General features: G+C 45.9%; 1 protein-coding gene across 1 annotated transcript; it reads left to right on the top strand.

The window, feature by feature from the left end:
* Positions 1-6,621: 6,621 nt before the first annotated feature.
* On the top strand, positions 6,622-25,034 carry T265_15244 (hypothetical protein; the record flags this gene model as incomplete). Its single annotated transcript, XM_009177209.1, has 7 exons — positions 6,622-6,716; positions 8,785-9,023; positions 13,110-13,206; positions 19,835-20,000; positions 21,361-21,443; positions 22,828-22,935; positions 24,900-25,034. Coding segments are annotated over 7 exons (921 nt in total), but the record flags the coding sequence as incomplete, so codon positions are not given.
* Positions 25,035-25,445: the final 411 nt, after the last annotated feature.

Raw genomic sequence — 25,445 nt, 5'->3', positions numbered from 1 at the left:
GGTATTATCGACGTAGGCTCTATGTGGCTAGTTAGTTAGGTATCGTGTACCCCTAGCCGCATTTTAGTGGTGTGCATCGGTTAAGATCGATGAACCCGAAGGACTTTCTAGCATAACTCGGAACCTGTAATGAAAAACTCTGTAAGTTGCCAGTCAACGTTCACGATGTTTAGCAAATAATTAGCGTGCACCACTGGCAACAAGGAATCATCGGCCAAAAGTTGTTTGCACGAATGCGCCTGCGCATAAGTTGCATCTCCAAAGGCCACTTAGATTCTAGAATGTTGAGGAAGTCTGTTCCGGTGGAAAAATACCTGAAAGTTACGTTCATTGTATGTGAGTCAACCTTTTCCACAATTCGCGATTTTTTTCTTAAGGTAAGGTATTCAAAGTCGGCGGTGTTTATTCACCTGCAGATTTAGTTCACTTAAACAAATCGCCATAGTAAAGGATTTTCAACAGGAGCATTCATTGTGCGAATAGCCAGCGGCCCGTGACCACGCTTGCACTTTGAGAAATTGTACAAGTGCGCGTTTTTTGTAGTTTTTCGTATTTAAACAAAAAACGATTATGCAATTGATGAAATGCGTAGTGTTACAATGGAAGTAAAATGAAGGTACAAAACGCCACACACCCTTGCAGCTAGCACAGGCGAATGGGTCGGGAGAGTCAGCTATTTGTCTTCTCTGGTCGTCCTGTAAACCGGCACATTTAAAGTGCCACCAGACCTCGCAAGTGTGACATCAAACACTGCGTCTTACGTTCGACGGGCAGTCATTTCGCTCAGATCTGTTGTGGTCCATCAATCGCTGCGGACAGCAGTCTGTTTTCATTATTGTCATGCTTAAAATTGGGTGCAAAATAGAAAACGAGTGCAAAATAACAGATAGTATCACGTAAGTGATATGATAGAGTGAGAAAATTCAACAAATAGATTGAATAGTGAAAGAATTCATTCACAAATTTGCGCGAGAGAAAAACGAAACCACTTTCGAACGTACCTCGCTGGGTTGATGCTTTGTTCATAAGATGTGCCAAAGGTTTGAGTTCTACCGTTCCTAATAACTATACCGGCCGATTATTCCACGGCTTATCGGATTCAACGTCGTCTCAACCAATCAAAATGCAGGTAGCGGATCCGCGTGCGTCTAGCCCACGGCGCGAATTCACCCAATCACAATCAAAGGTTTATTCTGACCGCTAAAAAGTTTGAGCTCATTTTGGCTGGGATGGTGGTACACGCGTGCACAGCCCCACTGACCTCCTTCTCTCTTCATCCTCGCGCCTCATTTATAGTGCCTTTATTGTAAAGTCATCCAGTAGCGCCGTTATCAATTCATCTGAACAACTCGAAACCTTAAAGACTGGGTGGTCGACTTATTTGACTGACTTAAAGTTTCAGTCAGAATTCTGACTAGCACACTAGTACGGGCGCAACGACCAACTAAATGCAATAACAATCTAGCTTACGCCAGATTAAATAGACACTGATGTATGTTACATAGCAGAAACAAGAGTTCAAGGTTGGGACATGTGTGCATTTTCGAAATAGTCAAATGAACGCCTTTTTCTCGCTTCGCTGAATGCCAAATTACACCTGTCTCTATATTTGTCAGTGTCTCTGAAGGAATCGCTCAGAACAATGATCATCATAATCGTTATCAGCTGTAAGGACCGCGTACTTGTATGGTGATTGTAGCTGCTGCAATTTCGTCCACCGGTGATTTAGGAAGTTGGGGTGGGTAGCTGCGCTTTGAATACGGCGGCTGATGAGTTTGTTGCGTAAGTGGACTTTTAAGGGGGACATTGGGGAAGGGGCTATGCATTAAAAGGAATAGCTTGGATGTACGACTGCTATTGGGGGCGCGAGTGGGCCATGTCTAACAGTCTCTAACCGCTGATGTATTTCGTCTGGGGGTGCCCATCCACGGACAAGGCAGTGACCAGCGCAGCTGAGTTTGCTGTAGTGGTTTTCATACTTCATTGCCAACTCATTGTTTGATCTCACCTGATTCGTTTCTACCCTTCACGTGGTTGTGCAAAGGGAACCCTTCGGGGAATTCGGTCGACGGACATACGGAGCTCGTGGGCGATCCAGCGCAACTTATGGAGTATGGTCGGTTTATCAGTCGCGGACGAGAACCATTTGATATTCTTCGGCATTGTTTATCTGCTGTTCCCACGAGACTCGAGGAATAATCCGAAAACATCGATGATCAAACACTGGAAGTTTTTTTTGACGCGCGCAGCGGCCAGGTTTCTGACCCGTTTAGAAATATGGAACACACCACAACATTGTAAACTCGACCCTTGACGGTTAAACTGATGTCAGGCCGACCCCACAGGTGACGCAGGTTCACAAAAGCTGCTCCGGCCTTCCCAATCTGGATGAAAATATCATCTTTCACGAGACCACCACTGATACAGCTGCCCAGGTGAACAAACTTGCCTTCTACCTCAATCGGCTCATCCGCAAGTGCGAGTCTAGGATTCTAGCTCACGCAGTCTTGCAATAGCATTCTACACTTTACACTTTGCAGGTGTGAAGCACATGCCCAACAACGAGGTGGAATTATTTAGATTATTTAATATTGTCTAAGTTACCACGGGGTCAGATCCAAGGAGAGTTATGTCGTCTGCGTACTCGATATCTGTGACCGGATGCTTCGGGAGCACTTGGACCTCACAGGCATTGGAGGCTGATAGTATGCCATAATCAGATCGATGAAGTTAAAGAGGAAAGGTGAAGGAGACAGCCTTGTCTGACACCACTTGATATGGTGAACTCTGGCAAGAGCTTCCCCAGTCCTTCATGCGGCCGCGGGGGTTGGCGTACGGCGCCTTAATGAAAGCCAAGAATTTATGGTGTACACCTTTTCTCCACAGACACTGCCATAGAGCTTTACGATCCACAGTGTCAAGGGCGGAATTCTGGCTACAGGTCAAGGGACATAACCATTGTTGGTTGCTGGAAACAGTGTCGATGTTCCAGAATCTTTTGGAGGGTGAGGATGTGATCTGTAGCGACCCAGTCACCCACACACTTGACTGTTCAGCCCACAGTCGCTCAGTGGATCACGAGACTTGTCTCAATTTCATGCCCACAACCACGTCACATTAAGGTGACTCATCAGACGTCGATTGTCTGCACCGTCTGGTGAGCGTACCAACCAATCACGTGCTGACGCGCCTACGTACGCGCAAACGGACCTACATATAGGGAAACCGAACGCAGCCAGCACACAGACTCGCGCGCGCGCAGAGAGCAGGAAGTCAACCTCTTGACAAGTCCACGGACAACCATGGAACACGTGTAGCAGCAAGACTGCAGAGAAAATACGTTCCCACCGTCAGGACTTTCACCAAGGGACTCTCACGTATGATAAGTTCCCTTTTGTGACTTGCTCCCATTTCGCACTGTATTTATTTTTATACGTGTCGCAACCCACCACTACCAACCACAGTAAAGACTGATTAGTGCACATGCATCTTCTGATTTGTATTGTGGCTATCATCAGCTGTGCACTAACAGATCAATGCATTCTCTTATAGGACCCGAAGCTGTCACCTTGTGTGGTTTTCGGGCTTCTGTGCTGCAATGATCCTGCGGGCTATACTGGCTGGAACTCAGCTCCTAAAGGCTCAACCATGCCAGGAAGACGAGCGGGAGCAGCCCGACGAAGAACAGCGAGCCCATGTACTGCGACTAATCGTCCGGAAGTAAAGTCATGCTGTCGTGTGTAGGCAGTAAGTCTTTTCCCGCAGTTGTCGGACATATCCATATTTATGGGAGCAGCAGTGCCGCCTTTCCTCGAGGGAAGACGCGTTAGAAAAGGTTAGCTGCAAAATCCTCAGAAATGGAACACTTGAAGTGTGGATAGGGAACATAGTATACAGAATCGACATGGCAGCTGGCATCCTGTGTACTGTTAAACTAAGCTTCACAATCCGTTTGATTTGCAAGCGCACAAGAAAGTGTTCGAGTTTGAGGTATCTACGTGTCACATCTGTGAGAAAGAAACCGGGAGCTCATCTCAATGAACTTAGGATGATGACGCATACGAGGCACACAGGTGAGGCGGTTTTTTCCGAGTAGTGGTTGGAGTCTTTTACCACTTGTACATGGCTTGAATCTGCTGGCTGTTGCGGCTGCCAATGATGACTAACACTGAAGCAGTTACACTCGAGCAGTTGAAAGCATCCTAAGGTGTTCAGTTTCCTTATCCAACAACCGAAAACCACCACTCCGGACGCTGAAAATCAAACACTATGCTTGTGATTGACGGCATTCCGTTGCCTCCCCAACTACTTTCCAAACGTGTTCTTATGTGAAGATGAAGCGGGTATTCTGAAACAGCCACGAGATTCTCGAATTATCGCCCGATGGTTCAGCGGAGACTTTAGTTGGTCTCCATGCCATGGCTTCAACGTTTGTGAAAGTAGTTCCGGTCTGGGAGATTTCTTCGAGTATCGATGCCGAATTACCTCTTGTCTCGCAAAAGCACCCCCTGCCATAGACAGATTCATAGAAGACTGACAGCTGTGAAGTACGACAACAGTGGTAACATGTCATCGTTTAGATCCATAAGGGGGGCTTAATGCTGTGATTGGTGAAACATACTGCGTTCCCGGTAGTCTTGACTTTCAGAGTGCCTGCATCAGAAAGAAAAACCCGAAAGCTTCCAACTCACGCGCGCAGTTTTGACCACAAATTAGTTTTTCCCTGAGAATTAGCCGCTGACAACCTTGTTGTTAACTTGCGGAGTGCCGGTGCTCAACTGTCTGGTCCACTGGAGTGAGCTACTCCTTGATGACTGTAACAGCACACGACAGTGGCTGGTGCCCCTCAGTTAAGTGAATCGTTAGATCTGATAACGACATCTGCTGATATTTCTCAGTACTAGTCAACTAGTTCCAAACTCGGCAACCTACTCTGTGATCAAATCATGGTTGTGTAGGGCTGAGCTAAACACATCGAATCACTCACTGTACAACGCTCCTGCTAGTCCAACATTTTGATTAGGTTAGTTCACTTCACTACCAGTTTTGTCAATCACATGAGAGCAAACGTATGGTCGTATATGTGGAGCACATATTATGGCCAAAGTCAGGTTGCTAAATCAGCAGTTGATTTTTCACACAGAGCAAACTTATATTCGTCGGATCCCGTATTCCTACAATGTTCCCGGTTCACGCGCATTTTAGCCACTGTTCCTGATGTCCCTAATTCGTTGAGCTACATTATGAGACCTTGTCACGGTGCACGTCGATGGTAGAATCCCGACTCAATGTCTGTTTGACCCCAGTGTTCCTTGGATACTTTTGTCCGCGTTACTTCGGAGTAAACTAGTTTATCTGCATCGAACGGCATCCCTTTTTCCTTTTGACACTGGTTCAGTTGTGTTACCGTTTCCATACCACAGTATGAGCACAATGGTAATATTATCCGGGAGCAAAACTGTAACAGTTTGAACTTCATGGTTTGTGTTTGGTTGTCTTTTATATTCTTGGCTGGTGCTTCCTAATGTTCGCTCTGAAGTTTGCTCGATACTGCCTCTTGTCCCTTTTGACAATGGTTCAGTTGTGTTACCGTTTCCATACCACAGTATGAGCACAATGGTAATATTATCCGGGAGCAAAACTGTAACAGTTTGAACTTCATGGTTTGTGTTTGGTTGTCTTTTATATTCTTGGCTGGTGCTTCCTAATGTTCGCTCTGAAGTTTGCTCGATACTGCCTGTTGTCTTTATGCAATTGACCTATCCTGTTTTTTTCAGCTTTTGTGCTGACGACGCGCTCGCATTGTTCTTCAACTCGTCTTGTTAAACTAGGCGATTGCAACGGGATCATCGACCTCCTTTACACGACAGTTTGCTTATCAATTACTGGTTATTTATTGACTTCGATTTATTTTCTGCTGGTGAAATGTGGAGGTGGGGCGTATACCCATCTTCCCAAATCGCTTCTGCTTGCCTTTTGACCGCCTATCTCTGTTTCCCCTTCAAAACCGACGGAGCTGACCAATTTCCGGTTTATACTTTCAGAACAGGCCTGGCGAAACTCGCGTTGTCGAGCAATAAGGAAGTACGCAGCGCTTTTTTATCTCAGATCCAGCGATACCTGCTCGCATACAATGCTACTGTTTCGTTACTTGACCTCATAGAGGACGATAAAATCAATTCGAGCTGCTTCGGTGATGTTGCATCCATTCTCCTGGATATAGGCCATCGCAAAGTCTCCGGACTGCAGTGTAAGACACCGGTTTGCATATGGACACCATACTTATCTAGGGCTCGACGCAATTGGGAGACCACTACCCGGTTTGAGTATCGGAGCTTTCCACTGGCCAGGGAGTTTTGAGCTTTGTATGAGTATTCCGGAGCATATTCTTCCAGCAAACACCACAATGCCATCACGCTATTGTACAGCGTCCTTCAAAATCCCAACGCCGATGAAAACTCCTGATCTTTTTGTAAGTCAGTTTTTTGTTCGGTCTCTACTGCCTTAGCAATTGTCGGTCGATGTTGGTTTTTGCATTCCGCGTTCATGCAATGGACAGCATTTCTTGGAATTATTGAATAGAGGTAAGCTTGCGGAACCGGTCGTCACAGGTCCACAGTTATGTCCAGGTACCACGTGGAGGTGGACAAGACCGCAACCTATTGTCACAGCAGTCCAGATACTCTGCCAACAGATGCTTGGTTCTGGGCCGCAATGTAAGTATATTTGCTGATATTCCTCTCAAACCCTTCCAGCCAATCGTGTGAGAAATCGGAGTTAATTGCAGTTCAATTTGAAGCGGGCCTTGCCAATTCCAACCTACTATCTTTTCTAGCATGGTGTCGAATTAGAAATGCATTGGCCACCTTTCCATCCCTTCCTGTGAAATCACATGTACTTGAACAGTTTCCACGTAATCATTATGATAGGGTAGCACGTATGTGGAGCCACCTTTGAATTAAACCCGTCTGATATAGAGAATCTGCAATTTGCGACCCACTGTCAGCCTTAATTCATTTTATTGGTTTGTTTGAGAGATATTTGAATGGGGAAAGGTGGCTCAGTGGTTGGAGCACTGATCAAAAGCTCCGTGGTTCGAACCCGACCTCTGCATCTTGAGTTCTTCTGTCTGGGCTCGGGCAACCTGGCAGTATCTCAGGCCTTGTGCTTCCTTAAGGTGCATGGCATCTAGGCACCTGGAGGGTGTTAAAGCTGAACGATTTATCTGAGTGTTTCAACCGAGATTTCGCTCCATGAGTGAAGTCAGTCTATTTGGTTGTTGGTCTGTTCGCCGAGCTTGGAGTTGAATTGTCGGGCAACCTGGCAGTATCTCAGGCCTTGTGCTTCCTTAAGGTGCATGGCATCTGGGCACCTGGAGGGTGTTAAAGCTGAACGATTTATCTGAGTGTTTCAACCGAGATTTCGCTCCATGAGTGAAGTCAGTCTATTTGGTTGTTGGTCTGTTCGCCGAGCTTGGCAGTTGAATTGCAAACGTTTCATCATCAGTCGAGGGGACATCGTCAGTGCAGGGTTGAGTGGGTGAAGTCAGTCTATGTCGAGAAGCGCTTTACAGTATAGCTGCATCCTTAATGAGAATGTTGAGATTCGAACTCGACAACTCGAGGCTAATCGTTGAACACTGAACCCTGTGGATGGCTGACATTGTGGTTAACTCACATCGCTCTGGTTGTTTGATATTTCACTAGTACTTCACGTCTATAATGACTGCAGGTATTGTCTTCAACTCTGGGGCACTCCTGTAGTTTGATACTCGTGTTGAATTAGCTTTACATAATCAAGACACGCATGGGACATTTCGCAATATCTTCCGCATTTCTATTGAAGTTTGGTTATTTCGCCACAGGTTCAAATTGCGCTGGAGATGCTCCAATGTTCTGAAGGTTCGTCATGGAACGATTTCAAGTACAGAAAACTGAGTAAAATCCAGGAGTGCGTACAAGTTAGCCTCAGCTGTTTTATTTCATCTGCCACATACAGTTTTTCGTTCTCACTTGTCACAGACAAACAGCAAATGCATCTACGCTGGACAAATGTCACGTAGGGTAAATCTGGCACTTTTGGTGAATTTAACCGCAGTTTAGACTCAATTAAGAGGTTTTGACAGGATGGGGTTGCTATTCAAATCGAGAAGGTGAACACCAGCATAATGTGAGCGGAAGTTAATATATGGTAAATACTCGTTGAGCCCTTCATTGCCTAGCTGTCATGCCACCTCAACGAAGCACAAGACCTGAGATACTGCCAGGTTGCCGAAACTTAGACAGAGGAAGTCGAGATGCAGGGGTCGGGTTTGAACCACAGACCATCCGTTCGGCAAATTCGCGCTCTAACCACTGAGCCATCTAGCGACGGCTAATAGGAACAGTCAGGTGCTGCCTCTGTTCTACTTTATACAAGTGTTCCAACGACATCTTGGGACGCACGCTTGTGTAACAATACATTTTGTGAACTAGTTGTTCTGAGTCCGCTCCACACTAGGATTCTGTTCCGAATAGACCCCACAAGGCATTGTGTCTTGCCTTTGTTTGCTTTCAATTTACAGCGTGTACCGTACCGGGTGCGCAAATCGTATGCACGGGGCGTAACCTCTAGTTGTTTATGTTCTGTTTATGTTCTGGCCACTCCTGTCGTTCTGTTGTTCGACATTGTTCCTGAGAATAATGGTACTGATTAAGGCACCATATTCACTCCTTCATGTACTTTTAAATGGGCTCTAGAAATTGCTGTATCTAATACCAATACTGTGTTTCATCCTGATGTCAGTGTGGTTATTTCGTGTCTTGGCATTCCCATGGTAATCGCCACAGCGTTGGAATTATTCATCTGGCTACGGTGGAAAACGGAAACGTGGAACTTGAGCCGTTTACAGAAGGCGACCTTGCGAAATTCGGAGGAAGCGGAGAACGTCGAAGCACTCGTGGAAGACGGCGGCGAACAAGAAGTACAAGGACTGTTGGGCCACGAAACAGTGATAATTACAAGCTATGTTGATTTTCGTGCGGGTACGAATGGTTGATGTCTCTCGTGTTTCAAATTCTTTCTGGCTAGACTTACGAGTCTTTCACTGAATTGTGTACAATTTCATTCACTTTTGATGTCCTTGTTTCATGGTTGCCGCATATGTCTTCCGATGCACACGGCCTAGCATATTTCCAGGTTCCCAACTGAGATTTCGTACCGTCAGCGAGGTCAATCTATGCCGGGAAGCCAAGAAGCATTGTACACCTGATTCATCGTGATTGAGAATCATCAGCAGTGCGTATCTCACAAAACTCAGATAATTCCTAACCACTGATCTTCCGGTCATTGTTCGAACACCTAACCGTTTGGTCATGAACGTCTGATCAACGCAATGTTTGACTGACACTGGGGCAGGACATGACGCTACTCATCCTTGAATCACGGAAATCACATCACGTGATCGTGTATTAACTAGCCTCTCGAGTGATCGCTTATCAGATGGAAAGTTTATTCATCTTGTGTAGTTATTCTTCCTCTAAGCCACCTGTAGACTAAGGATAGTGTTTCCCCAGAAGCGAAGTAACCCTGATCGGGGGCACCGCTCTTGCTGATGCTTATCAAGCTGGCAACTGCACGAATCTCCGCAGGAGCAATCACCAGGTCTGTCCTGGAGGTAGCACATGACCTCTCTTTTGAAAGATCCGGTGTTAAAGGTTTCCATGGGAATGCCAGCGGAAGGATGCTTCTTGGGAAGATTACCGGATCGACACACAGGCTTGGTATCTCGGATGAGACCGAATGTGGCCGAGTTGTAGCCTGTTAAACCACCGTTACAAAATCTTCACAATTCAGTGACGTTCCGCTGGGTACTTCGAGGAGGGAAACATGGGGTGGCGGCGTAAAATATGTGGCGTAGCTAATGTTAAATAAGAATTCAGGGTGACCTACTGATTGCAACTGGATCCTGTCGTCCGTAGTCTTTTGCTACGATTCAGGTTGCCGATTACATCTGAGTTTAGCGTATATTACCTAATGTGTATTCAGCCGGTTCATTATGAAATACGCAAACGTATATTGGTCTTTGACTGCTACCTCCTGCATGATGTTAACAAAATTGCATAGCTTTTGGAATCTGGCAATCTAGAGGGCGTGTCGTGTGTGTCGTTCTACATCCAACCTCAGACCATCCATTTTTTCCTGAAACTCGCTCGAAACCCCCCTCTTCGCTTCCAAGCCCATCACTTTGAAGGCTTTCCGTGAAGAGTACTGCTGAACGATGTTCGACCTCATTTGTGGTTGGTCAGGTGTCGTTTGCTGACGAAGCGTTTGCAAACTGATTGCCGGATGTCCCAAGTGATTAGAGCGTGGATTTACTGGCCGAAAGGTCCGTGGTTCGAACCCAACTTCTGTCTCTTGACTTCCCTTGTCTAGGCTTGGGCAATCTGGCAGTATCCCAGCCCTCGTGCAACCTTCGCGTAGCATGGCAGTTAGGCACCGGAATAGTATTGCAGCTGAACAAGCTAAGTGGCAAGCTCAGCGGTTAAGGCGCGAAACTTGCTGGCCGGATGTTCCTTGGTTCGAACTCAATCCCGGTGTTCTCCACTGCTTCTGTCTAGGGGTGTATGACCGGGAACTGTCTTAGCCCTTATGCATCATTCGACTGGCATGACAGCTAGGCACCGAAATAGTGTACAGTTAAACGTCTCTTGACTTCCCTTGTCTAGGCTTGGGCAATCTGGCAGTATCCCAGCCCTCGTGCAACCTTCGCGTAGCATGGCAGTTAGGCACCGGAATAGTATTGCAGCTGAACAAGCTAAGTGGCAAGCTCAGCGGTTAAGGCGCGAAACTTGCTGGCCGGATGTTCCTTGGTTCGAACTCAATCCCGGTGTTCTCCACTGCTTCTGTCTAGGGGTGTATGACCGGGAACTGTCTTAGCCCTTATGCATCATTCGACTGGCATGACAGCTAGGCACCGAAATAGTGTTACAGTTAAACGACTATTGTTATGTATGTAGGCTGGATAACAATGGGCCCAACTATCTGAATATGCGACATTACCCCATGATGCTTTTTCGAGCCATTTTATGACAGTTGAGGATCACCACACTTCGAAAAGGTTTGGTATTTCCTCTCTTTAAGCCTCCTAAGTTTGCTTTTGCCATCACGAGAAACTATATAGTGGTGCAAGTAAATTTTCATTACAAAGACCTCATCTGAACTCGCTCTTTTTTACAAGGTCCATTGTTTCATAGTTCTTACGACGCTTTTCTTTCAAGACTTTTTGAAGCAAAGAAGATTGTCCTTCCAAGTTTTGACGACTTTCTCCCTGCCTTGGAACACTCGGAAATGGTGGGCTGTGTCACCAGTACACTTGGAAGCCACAGCCCATCCACTCGCCTTCCTTGATGGGATTCGGGTGATGACCATGATCTGGATCATTTTTGGCCACTGTGTAACCTTTTCGTGCGCTGTCGCTAGTAAGTCTTTCATCCTTTTTTCGCGGAAAGAAAAATCGATAACCGGTTTACCATATGTTAATCCTTGTTACACACACACACACTCACACTTCTTACCGGGAATGGGAGTGTTTCTGTAAGACAGACACCGTGTTAGATGTGACCGTGCGGAAATAGAAGATTCGGAACCGTGCTCACATCCCTCGAAACTAGATTCGTTACTTCTCCATTAGGTCAGAGTTTACTGACCGGAAGGTCCGTGATTCGAACTCGACCTCTGCCTCTCGACTTCCACCCTGTCTAGGCTTGGGCACCCTGGCAGTATCCCAGCCCTCGTGCCTTCTTCGTGTGGCATGGCAGCTAGGCACCGAAAGGGTTCTACAGCTGAATGATTTCTTCTTTTTAGGTCAGACAATAACCATCGTACCGATGTAATATCCTCCTCGGAAATCATCAACTCAGGACCTTGTTCGAAACCGTTTTCTTCGAACATTACACCATTGAACTATAGGCAGCTGATCGAAAGGGTGTCTAATTTGCACCGTGGACTGCGTTATGTCAGTGGAGGAAACTGATGCTCAGTTGCCTTACATTCGTGTAGGAAGTATGCCCAATAAAGAGTGAAAAAGAAGAGGACACACGGGGACTTATTGCGGAAAATCTCACGTTCCTGGAGAATGCTGAATCCGAGCTCATTGAAACAAACACATTACGCCATCAGCGGGATCGATCCGGCATACAAGTGACAGTAGGCTTGCTACTGGGATTAGTTGCGTGCCAACTGTGCGCAAAGAGAGTCACATGGACCCCAACCGGGAAGATACGAAGATCCCAGAGCGCCCAGCTTGAGAGCTATCACTTTCATTTCGTGTTGCCACGTCCGCGAATTTTCCGTCCACCAGGCTGTCTTTGCTAGACGGTGCTCGGAAATGCATAATTTATGTCCCAACCATTTTAACGTGATAAGTGGTGCGCAATCGAATCCGACTCAATGCCTGGTACTCGCTTACGGACCGTGTCGTTACGCACATACAAACATCGCCGATTGAATATCTGGAGACGTTTGAGTTCATGCTATCGGTGAAGTCGTTCCACAGCCATAGAGAATGAATGATATTATCCTGATAGATCACTACTCATAAATTGGCTTAAAACTCTTCCTAAAGCTCTTATTAGGACTCGTCAGTCACTCAGATTTGTAGCCTCTTGGAGACTACACTCGAAGATGATTTGTCAGTGGCAATAGAGAAGGAGGAAACATCCATGGAGAACTCCACTAATCGTAGGAAGCTTTTGAACAAGTTATCGTAAGCCCTAACGCTCCCCAGACTTATGGATATAAATACCACGACGAGTGTTCACACACCTCAAGGACATTGTCCCCTTTGGCCAGCTATGTGTAGAAGAGCCAACCCGCCCACAGTTGGTCGACGGTTTACGCTCGTTCAGGCACTTGACCTAATGTGAACACGTAGTCGATGCACTCCATAACTGGCCGGAGTCCTACCTACTCTTTTGGGACTTGTGTCTCGCGTGATGAGCTCACACATGGCGATATTATTGAAGCTTTTGCCTAACCAACGTTCACTATCTTTTTTCCCAAAATAGACAACGTTGTTTGTATCCTTACTGTGAATACCCATTCAACTCTGAATCGTTTTTCCCCTTCAGATAACCTATTTGTCTACGCACAAGAGAACTTTCGTCGCTGGACCTTTCAAGCTCTAATTAGCGCTCCTCTGTCTGTGGATGTCTTCTTCATGATGTCGTAAGTAACACTTCGTTTTTAGTGAGTGTTTTTCTTCGAAAGATCCTCCAGTTTCTTTCTGTTTGAACAAATTTATCCCATTGTCTTCAAACCAGCGAGGCAGTCATCTCTCCGTGGTTTAATCATGCACGCCTAAGAGTGGTAAAGCAGAGAGTTAGAGCGTCCAGTCGCCGGTGAATGCACCCTTCTCATTCGACAGGCGTTGCCTAGATTGTTGCACGTAATATCTGACCGAAAGGATTAAAGGCAAGTCGATTGCATGATAAACAGCTTGGTCATCGAAAAAGCTAGCTAGAGGCCGACTCTTTTGAGGTTTGATCAAAACAGTCAGTTGCACCCTCTCCCATACTTGCCAAATCTGAATTTTTTCCAGATCGCTTCTGTTAGCAAAAACAGCTTGATACCAGTTCACTGAACGTTTCTGACTCATTTGTCGATCACAATCACGGTGAATTTCAGCCATTTCCTGTCAACATTTTACATTTCTGAACCAAGTGGTGGAATGTATCCGTCAAATCGATGAAAATAACGAAGATAGCGAACAAAGCATGTAATCTGTGATTTCTCCTCTTGGCTAATACATTACAAATTTATGAGGCAAAAATCACGTGAGGAAGGGAGTACGTACGCTTGAGAGAATTCTGTGTCCCCGAGTGGTGGTTGGAAGAAACCAGGCTCAAGTGCAATTGCATCACATTTGTCCGAAACCGATCACGTCATCGACAAAGAGCAAGCCTTCACTATCGTACATCGGGTACCTCTGAACAGATCACGACTGGTACTTCGATCGCAGAGGTGAATGGATTCCGAATGCTGGACCCACAACTTTGCGTCTGAAAGAAACGTGTGCCACCTCTGGACGTGGACTGGCTTGCGAAGATTTCAGTTCCACCAGCCTGTCTGATATTAACGTAACTTACTTGATTCCGTGATTCATTGACCTACCCCTCATTCATCCTCCCTTCCTTTGATTTCTGTTTCTCTAAAGCTTATGTACTCCCTTCTTCACGTGATTTCTGGTACCATATAAATTTTTTATGTATTTGCCAAGAGGAACAATCGCAGAAAACAAGCTTTGTTCCTGTCATGACTAGTGAACGAACTTGCTTGTTTATTCAGTAACTACACTACCGAGCTTGCCCCTGTTATTTAATGGCTTGTTCACTCATCCTTATCTACTGGTGCCCTTCGCATTCCCAAACGTGGCGTTCATTTTGCCTCCATGAATTACTGGCCTCTCTTTTGACGTAACAAATCCGCGATCTTCAAGACAGTGCCATCTCCTGTGACCCCGACAGGGAACTCAATTGCCACCGTTTCCTGAGTTATATGCTGGCCTGATTGTTACTGTTTGGTTATCCTTTCTTGACTCTTTGGGAGGAACGAATGTGAATGCCGTAAATATGTGAAGTCCCCTGATTAAGATTGAATACAATGGGTGGGTGTTACTAGCATGGCGCACGCGCAAGATTTTGAAGCATACACTCAGGCTGCTTGGGGGTTCTTAGTCAAGTCGGCCGGACGTCTTGACACAGATTCTAAAATAACTGGTCCACCCAAGTGTTTAAAAAAGTATGGCGACACTCAGTGAGCAGTGGGACATCTCGCCCAAAATATGTGAAGGGCTTTTCATTGAGTTTGGTATACAGATATTCTTTTCGAAATTCCCATGTACAGACCGTTTCCACATTTAGTCATTTGGATCCGGTGCTACCTGCACAGCCGTTTTATGCAGATATCATTAGATGGCGTCCTCTTTTGGAGCTAGGGTTCCCCAAGAATATATTCTCTCCCTCCCTTCGTTCCTGCTTTATGGAAATGATCTCCTGACGTCTGTTGTCGTTCCTATCCACACCTTTGAAAACACCGTCACTCATTCTATTCAGCTTATTGTTCGCGGTGCTCCGCTGGCTTTTGACTCTGTGACCACTGGACACAAAAGATTAGTATCCTGAATACCATTGTCCTTGACTTGGGGTTCGTCGAATTCAGCCCCACTCCATGTATCCATCTCCCTTCGTAATTCCAGTCCGGACTGAAATCAATCAATGGTTGTACCACCATCCCCAAGTCATTGTCATTCTTGCACCATCTGTTGTCCTTGTCTTCACAAGGTGGGCACCTAACAGTAGGTCCCCTTTTTCGATCATGCAGATAGTTCATCTCTTCCCATTCATCATTCTCATATTTATCATATCCTGGATTACAGCTGTCACGTTTTCCTGGGTGAAGAGTTTTCTTTTCCTGACCTGTTTTTTTCTTGGTTGCATTCAGCGTACGCTCCGCCGATGCCCGTTCGCTGACTGATAACCTGCCTTATCGTCGGAACGTCTACTTGGTAGCTGTACTTTACCGTCACTACCCGGTGGAATGCTTATCGCATATCGTTCACTTCACTTTACTTCATTGTTCATCCCGTCACCCTCATCAAGTAAACAATTCATTTTTTTTTATCTTAGGGCATGCCTACAACCATTCAGAAGTCGAGTTAACGTCCGTCTCAACTCAGCTTGAGTTTTATGCTATTTCTTGTGTGCTTTTGTGTTTTTTTCAGTCGTTCTTCGCGGAGTTTCTCCCTTTCTCAACAAGTCCCATTGCGCAATAGATAACTATACACAAAAGTACCCAAAGAGTGTTCACAATTGGCCGTTTGACTGCCCCGTTTAACTGCCTCGTGTCATCCGCAATTACCAGTTTCACTGGTTTTCTACATCAGTTTAGTACTTTTCTTCAATGACATGGTTTAATTACTGACCTTAAATGTAAAACACGTCTACGGGTAATCCCCTCCAGCGTGGATTCGTGTCTAATCCTTACTGTGATAGCTTTTGCAAGAACTCTTGGTATGTGACTGGCTTTTCTGCCAACGGACATTCGAAGGTAACCAGTTATCAAAAAATCCAAGGCATTCCATAGAGATTTCAGTCTGTAAGTGAGGCCAACAAAGTGGAGAAGCAATGGACAGCTGTTTCATCTCTGTTGGGAATCGTCACCATCTCCCAAAAATCCAAGGAGTTTCAAACCTACGACCTTCCGGTCATTGGTTGAACAATTAGTGGTCGGGCTCCGAGCGGTTAAACAACAGTGTGATGAGCTCCAACTAATCTAAATAACTCTGCCTCACGTTTCGGCATGCACTTCACACTTGCAAAGTGTAAAGTGCTACTGCAAGACTGGGTAGGCTCGAACCTCGCGGTTCGGCATGCGCTTCACACCTGCAAAGTGTAAAGTGCTACTATAAGACTGGGTGGGCTCGAACCCTAGCCTCATGCTTGCGGATGAACCGATTGAGGGAGTAGACAAATTGGTTTACCTGGGCAGCTGTATTAGTCCTGGTGGTCTCGCAAAAGATGATAGTCCCATCAGGATTGGGATTGCCAGAGCAGCTTTTGTGAACATGCGTCACCTGTGGCATAGGCGTGACATCCGTTTCTTTGCTGCGGTGCGCTCCACATTACTATATGGATCAGAAACCTGGCCGCTGCGCGCCGAGGATGTCAAAAGACTTTCAGTGTTTGACCATCGATGTCTTCGGAGCATTGCCCGAATCTGGTGGGAACACCGGATCAGCAATTCTGAAGTACGTCGAGTGGTATTCGGGAGAAATAACTCACCCTCGATAGGTGAACTGATCACACTGCATAGGTTGCGCTTACCTGGCCACGTGCCGCGTATGCCAGTCGACCGACTTCCTCGAAGGGCTCTTTTCGCCCAACCACGTGAACAGTGAAAGATAGCCGGAGGCGGTCCAACAATGACTTGGCAGCGAAGTGTGAAAACCATTGCCAGCAAACTCAGCTGCGCCTGTCATTGCAGTCTTCCTGGATGGGGACCTCGAGACAGGCCATATCAATCTTTAGAGACATTGTCAGACATGGCCTAGTCGCGCCCTCAATGACGCTCATGCATCCAGCCTATTGCCTCTTCCCACTCAACAGTCCACCTGCAGTACTGTATTTACGCACTAATTTATCGGCTCCCGCCTCCAATGCGCAGCTACCTACCTCATCTCCCCGAATCATCGATGGACGAAACTGTGGCAGCTGTACGACAAGTACGTTGACAGTGATGATGATGAGCTCTCACTTAGACAGGAATGAGCACCTCTACAATGTTTGTCGACTTTACTGACTTGATGGAATTTCTACTGAATATTACCAACTCTCGGATTACCAGCTCAGAAGACCGACAGCTTCGCTGGATGTGCGAAATTTCCTTCTGAGAGGTCGGCACTCGAGATGTGGTTTCCGCGATTCAAGAATGAGTGGCGCTATGCCCTCTCCAACTGTGGGTTAATCATCGTGTTGATTAGCGGCTGTTGGCTAGACGGTGAAGTGTTCAACCAATGGACGGAAGTTTGCCCGTTCGAGATTCTTTGAGTTTCGTGAAACAGCTGTACAATGCTTTGAAAATGAACCTAAGCTATCCTTAATTGACATCAGTGATACCTGCTTGCAACTTAACTGTAATTCCTCAAGGCGTGCGTTGTTTTCACGAAATATCCTCATTTACATACCAATATGGTTTTGACGGAAGATTCCTCTGGAATGTAGCTTACTGTTTTGTTGATAATGTTCTAATGCAGCTGAATGTGTTGTACGAGGCTGCCTCAGGTTTCAGTTGATTGCTTCACATGGATACCGTGTGTGATAAAATAGTAATATAGAGGTTTCGCGAAATACGCTCATTTGCAAATCAACTTGGTTTTCACGAGAGACTTAACTGAATCTCTCGTTCATTATATTCCATAACTGATGTAGAACATAAGGTTGATGGAAACTCGGGGACTGCGCCTACCTGATGAGCCCCAAGAAGGGCGAAACCGGCTGTGGGCTTTCGAAAAGTTTTCAGCAGCCTTGTGAGTGGTTTCCTTTATGAAAACATGCTGCGATATATCGAATATCATGCCAACTGAAACATGAGGCGGTCTGTGTGGAGCACATTCAGTTGTAGAACATCATAAACAAGAGATTCAGTTGAGTTTCTCGTGAAAACCAAGTTGGTTTGCAAGTGAGTGTACTTCTCGAAAACAGTGCAATTTGGGTTCAAGTAGAACATAAAGTTGACGGAAACTCGGGGACTGCGCCTAGCTGATGAGCCCCGAGAAGGGCGAAACCGGCCGTGGGGTGTTGAAGAGTTTTCATCAACCTTGTCAGTAGTTTCCTTCATGATAATACAGAACTTTGTAGGAGTTCCGCATTGTGAACTTAAATTATCGAGATTTAGATATCCGAGGAAGGTGTACGTGGAGTATCGTCTATTTCTTTCTCAGCAATCGTTTAGAGTTTTTGATCGACCTCCGTGCCCGTACTGCAAACATAACCGCGTTGGACTACTGGTTCTTCCAGACAATGATAGTTTCTATTATTCGTCGTGCAGTGAATCTTTATCTACATACTTGTTCAGGAGCGAACTTACTGACCGGAAGGTCCGTGGTTCGAACCTAACCTCAGGATATCGATTGCTTTTGTCTAGATTTGGGCGCCCTGTCAGCTTCTCAGCCCTCGTGCTTCCTTGAAGTGGCATGGCAGCTAAATACCGAAAGGATGCTACTGCTGAACGATTTTTAATGTTATATATATTTCCATTTCAGTGGCTTACTCTGCGTTTACACGGCGTTGCCTCGATTCACTACGGCTCAAGGAGTAGCTAGTCGAGCTCGTTTCTGGTTGATGTTCGTATGTCATCGAATTCTACGGTATGATTTTTAAAAACTGTTTCCGATGCATATTTGCTGCTTCTACTCATGCTTTTTTTCGCCAAACGGTGTGTTTATTTCAATCAATATTTAAGTAATATTGCCGTCGTGAAACCATCACACCAAATGGTGCCCGTCCCCACCGTGTGTTTACTGTAATAACGGTAAATTCTCAGTTCATTTCTCGGTCCGTTTCACCCTAGCCAGCATTTTTCGCAGGCGAAACATCAAGCGTACACAAATTCACTCAATCGCCGCTTAGCAGATACTGGAACGTAACTAGGTCCACATATTTGACCAATCAGAGCGCGCCTTGATGCTGGACCGCCAAAGGCTCTGATTTTCTGATCACTTGCGTCCGAGTTGACCTCACCAGAAAAAAAGTCGTTCAGCTGTAGTACCCTTTCGGTGCCTAGCTGCTGTGCCACACGAAGGAGTCACGAGGGCTAGGATACTTCCAGGTCGCCCAAGCCTAGACAGGGGAAGTCGAGAGACAGAGGTCGAGTTCGAACCACGGACCTTCAGGTCAGTAAGTTCTCGCTCTAACCACTTGGCCCAACTCGCCAAGCGTTTATCTGAATCCTCCCAAAGCCCACCCAGTCAATGTTGTGCACTAACCGCTGACTTCAACTGGTATCACTCACTCGGTAGTCACCCTTTCTTCGTGTCAAACGGTACGTGGGATGGTCCATCCCGGATTTTGGCTGGATGCAATTCTACACACAAGTTCGATCGACTTCCGTGAATTGTTTGACCTATGCGCCACACATTCTTCCCTCTCGTGGGTTTGTGAAGGCGTTTCAGACACAGTAGGGGCCATGATTTGGGTTGCTGTGGTTTAGGTGTAAGGTGCCAGAATACCGGAGTTGTCGGTGCATGTTAGGATCGCATGTACCTACTTCCACATTCTTTTTTGTTCTTTCGCTTCAGGTTGACTCCGGCTTATTTGTTGACAATTTTGGTCTATGCTGGCCTTTTTCATCATTTGTATGATGGCCCTTTCTTCCCGCAAAAACCTGATTTGTTGGATTCTATCTATTGCCGTAGACATGGTTGGGTCACCTATCTGAACAATTTGATCTATCCTAAGGAACCGGTGAGTTATCCTCATTTTTGTGACCGCACTATTTTCGTGACCTGTTGTCTGTTGCCTGAACCACTACCATAATCGTCATCATCATCAAAGACAGCAGCATCAATGTTGGCATTGATGCTTTTCTTCAGTGTAGAGGTAAAGTTCGCTTAATCGCACTTAAAGTGAAAAAAGGAGGAAAGAATAGGTAAGGGACGGACCCGGTGCTCGCCTCTAGACCGATTCACAGCAGTTATAGCTTTCGCTTTCTCAAATGGCATAACCCATCGTTGGACTGGGGCAAACTTCACAACATCCCCAAGCAAACTAACTAAAGACAACAGTCTCCTTATTCACAATTGTCTACTCTTTGTTCTGAAACGTGAAAAACATTTTGGTCGTTCTTTTTTCCTTCTTATGTTCAATTCCGTGCGCAACATCATATTCCTCGCGATTGGAGACCCGGTAATTTTACCCATCCGTTTTATACCAATTTGTTTTCCTCAATTTCTTTTGTAATTCACAAGCTGCTTTAGGTGCGACCAAAGTGAGTTCACCCACCGTTTTATGTCAATTCTAAACAGCTCCATACCATCTGGTCCTCATTTTTGTTCGCAAACAGTGTTCTGTGATTAGCTTCGACGATCCGGATTTTCCTCTGTGCATTGGTGATTTTGGGCGTTTTTCGTCGTTTTGGAGAGTTCCTACGTATTGTACTTTCGAGCTCGAGGTCACGCAGTGGTTAGGACGCGGATAGTCCTTGGTACGAATCACTCTACCATCTAAGATTGTGCAGCCTATCAGTATCTCAGTCCTCGAAACCCCTTCGAGCTGCATGGCAGCGTGTTACCGAAAGTATGTTACACCTGAACGAACAACAATAATAAAATATCGTTCAGCTGTATCACCCTTTCGGTTCCTATCTGCCATGCCACGCGAAGGAAGCACGAGGACTTGGATACTGCTAGGTCGAGATGCAGAGGTCGGATTCGAACCACTGACCTTCCGTCCAGTAAATTCGCTCTCTAACCACTGAGTCATGTCGCCCCCCATCTGGTACATTATTTCTATCATTATGCACGACCCGGTACTCTATTTCGTTTTGTAAGCTAAAGGCCAATCAAATCTTTAGACAGCCAAGCCTGTCTGTCATTGTGTTCAATTCGAATTTCATATTTGCCTATCGGGATGGCTGCAACTTTGTAAACAAATGGTTGGTCGTGGGATAAAGGAGGCAAGTATCCGAACAATGGGACCAACAACGCCCGCTCCGTATGATTTGAACAACTCACAATGATCGATCTGTTTGTAACATTTAGTCCGGTTGTTACTTTGAGACCCAATTCACTTTCCTTCCTTCCTCGTTTCCACATTTTTCTTCCAGTGCATGGCCTGGTCTTGGTATCTGTCCAACGATTTGCAGTTCTCCGTAATTCTCGCCCCCATATTCATCTCTCTAACTAGCTGGTAAGTTGATTCATGGAAGCTTTTTGGTTGTCGTGTGTACGGGTTTTCCAGTGTCTTTCTTCCTAAGGTCGAACGCTTTCATCCACCGCGAAATGGACCACCCAAATGTGTTCTTATACGACACAACGCTGTTTGTCACTCACTCAATACATGAAACAGTTACGACGTATGGGTAATGCGGTGGTGATATACGCATTTCACGTTGCCTGATCGGCAACCGGAAAGAAACGCGCTTTATCGAGGCTTCAGAAACCAAGTTCATCTCCTACTTTCAGGCCAACCAACTGGTGCAAAATATGACACATTGTGCCACTAAGCTTGAGAAAGTGGAAAGTTTCAAGTCAAAACGCAGCTTAACCGCAACAAATTGTCATCCGACATTTCGGTTGCCCTGGGCTTTTGGGTCTCGGTGATTTTTGAGAGTCGCGCTCGTTTTGGCCCAGCGCAACGCGGGATTTTAGGTTATTCAGTGAATCGGTCGGTTTTAAATGTGGTTTCGAGTGAGTTGGAAAATCAGAAGCGATTATAGGCAGCATGCGAGTAGTCTGTCTGGTGTCCAATCTGCGTTCCCGCATCTGATGGGAGGTGAAGTTTCTTGCGGGAATTGCTTTGCAATGTTGGTTTACTATTGTGGAATAGTCAATGAATACCCATGATTGTTCAAGAAGATGCGTGTGGGCGTTCAGTTTTTAAAAGATGTGTGCATATGAGACATTTATTTTCCTGTCTAATGGCTTGTAACTGCTTAGTTGGTGTTTGCAATAGACGACTTTGCAGCAAAGGGATATCGTCCTGTCACCGTTAGTTCACCGCCGAACGCCGCATTCCGCTAACTGTTCACGGGTGAACACGCCATTTTGCTCATCTTTGGTCGCCCAAACGCTCTGCAGTCTCCCTGGTTGCGTCGATCGGCTGACCCGCCGTTTTCGCCGATACTCACTGTTTTGCATACCGATTCTACGGATACCGCAACTGCCTACAACTGATGAAAAAAATTTTCCACCATGTTTTAAGCGTTTGGATCAACTAGACTAGGAACTTTTGAGTAGGGGACCAGTTAACGTGCACAACTATGGCAGTTGTTGTTCGAGGTTCCTGTCTAGATTTGTGCAACCCGGCAGTATCGCAGCATTGCTTTGTTCAGCTGGCATGGCAGCTAGACACCGACAAGGTGTTACAACTGAACGATCATTATTATTATTATTATTGCTTATGTTGTTCGCGGTACGGAAAAAGAGCTGATCGCGACTACCAGGTATGAGCGCACTAGGCTGTTCATACGTTGTAGTCACAGTGCTCGTCTGGCCTGTTCCTGTATCCGGGGTTCGAATCTCGGAACTGCCAATCAAGAATATATTGCACTCTCCGTTTTTCAATGTTTCAGGAATGTGGTGGCTGGGATGGTTTTTGCTGCCGCACTCATAGTCTCTTCCATTCTGGCCACATTTGCAATCGCCTACAGGAATGATTACCTGCCAGGTTCACTTTCCATGTAAGTTACATTCACTTCTTACTGTCTCTGTCTGGCTGAACAACTCTGCTCGTAGAAACTTCTGTTTAGTTAGGACGAGATGACTCAGCGCGAATTTACTGACCGGAAGGTCTGTGGTTCGAACTATGCCTCTCGAATTTTCCTGTCCAGGCTTGGGCAACCTGGCAGTATCCCAACCCTCGTGCTTTCTTCGGATGGTGTGGCAGCTAGGCACCCAGAAGGGTGTTACAGCTGAACTTTTTATGCACCAGTCAACCATAACTGATCGCGAGGGAAGGTCGCTGAATGGTCTCCTCGTTGGAGGGACGATTAATCCGAGTGAACCGACCCGGGGAAAGTTAGTTACTTTCAACGAGAGAGAGTCTTCGACGAGGTTTTTTGAGATGGGTCAGGATTCTTCAGTTTGACTGGAAGCACCGCTTCAGTTACTCAGTACTCACTATGAGCTCAAGGTCATACTTTTTCAAATAGGTTGGTTGCATGTTAGCACGAGGTTAGGGGAGATGACCTGTTGTGAACTCATAAGGCATGGGTAATCGTTTGCCGAAATCTGCGCAGCTACCGGCTTGACGGCAATTGCAGATGTTCAAGCGATGTATTTAAGTTTCCTTAGTTTAGTTAAACATCTGAACTAGTCAGAACTTCTAGGCGTATAAGTTCGCGCACTGACAGTGGAACAATGTAATATGGCTCCCATACTCACATTACTCTGGTTTGAACAGTCGTCCCCCTGTCCTGGTGCAATCATTCTTGCGAGGCCACACCAGGTGTGTGAGGAGCACCTGCACGCTGCGCATAACGACCACCATCACGCCCATCCTGTTTGCGTTTCAAGGTCCTTCTACCAACTGTGTAATTCGTTAGTGATCAGTAACACTATTTCTTGATTTTCTGACAATGTTTTGCCTGGTATTTACGTATATATTCAAATGTATTTTATAGGGGGCGAGATGGCCAGGTGGTTTAAAGCGCGAAATTACTGTCCGAAAGATCCGTGGCTCGAACCCGGCCTCTGCCTCTCGACTTCCCTTTCCAGGCTTGGGTAACCTGGCAGTATCCCAGCCCTCGTGCAACCTTCGGGTGGCATGGCAGTTAGGCACCGAAAGGGTGCTACATTTGAACGATTTACTTCTCACTTGTCTCACTTGGAAATGGATTGTTGAAACCGTAGGCTCGTCATCCGTTTTATCTTCTGTATTTCGTCATTTCATCAGAAATCTGAATTGAATAGAGTACCCCCTAGTTCCATTTTTATTAGCTGAGCTCAGCGAACAGATCAACGGCCATCTGGTCGATCACCAGAAGACTAAAGGGCGACGCGGTTCGCATGCCTTCATCTCAAATATCACGTATTGATCCACCCGCACTTACGGCCGATCATTTTGGAGCACAAAAGTTCATGCGCACGAAATTCTCCGATAAGCGCCATTAATTTGCCTTGGTGGTAAAACAACCGACCGTACACCTTTTTATTTATTCATGTTTATGCCGTTAACTGATTGTTTTTATACACGGCTGACGAGATGAAACGACATATTGGCACTCCGCGAACTCCGTCTTCTGCCATTGTTGGCTGAACCAAGGTGAAACGCCGTTTACCATTATTCGTAGTTGTTCGATTCATGATAGGACATGGGCTAAGATGATATCGAGACTCGCAATCATAGCCTTTCTCTCAAAGAATAACCGCAAGGTGGCTGTTCTTTAGTGGACACGTTGCCGGGCGTTTCAGTTCCCAATCTGGAGAACGCGAAGACTGGATTAATCCGACTGATTGACCAAACTGACCTTGAAACCTTTGCGAGTGTCATTTGTATATTCCTCAACATATCTCGACGAGTAAGGTTTTCATCAACTGATAGGATCCAATCTGTTGGTCCACTAGTGACTATTTTCGGTAGTTTTGGTCTAGGAACTTCCTTATCTTCCCATTCCATTATCGCGTTTTTTGTACCACCTGACAGAGTGGACAGCTTTGATACGATCTACGTTAAACCGTACACCCGATGGGGGACGTATACAATTGGTCTGGTTTTGGGCTGGATTCTTCTGGAGCAGTACACACCTCCAAAGGTAGGCTGTTCACAGTTGAGAAAAATAAACGGGCTTAAACTTTTTCGGTTACCATAAGCGATTGAGGCGAATGCTCGCTGAAGTGGAGGAAAAAACAGGGCTTTTTATATGTTGAGTCGTAGGCGACCTATGCCAGATTGGGGGTCTTCAAAGGTAAAAAATCAGTCAGAAGTTTTCTATTGTTAATTAAAATTGCTGTTTACAGTTGAACGAATTGATATGGCTGCTTAATTCGGCCTCCTTTGTCACTGAGGAAATTCCGTAGGAAACTACCGCTAAAGCAGACTCATTTCACTCTCTGGCTCGTCGGTATGACACAAAGTTATTCTTCAATGTCAAGTGTGCGCCATGTGCGAAGCACAAACCCTGTTGAATAAACTGACCGCCATCATACCATCTTTTGGCATGCGCCTTGCACCTTCAAAGTGCAAAGTCCT

Source organism: Opisthorchis viverrini (assembly GCF_000715545.1).
Source record: "Opisthorchis viverrini unplaced genomic scaffold opera_v5_403, whole genome shotgun sequence".
Classification (NCBI taxonomy): Eukaryota; Metazoa; Platyhelminthes; class Trematoda; order Opisthorchiida; family Opisthorchiidae; genus Opisthorchis; species Opisthorchis viverrini.
This window is presented reverse-complemented; position numbering and strand designations above follow the sequence as displayed.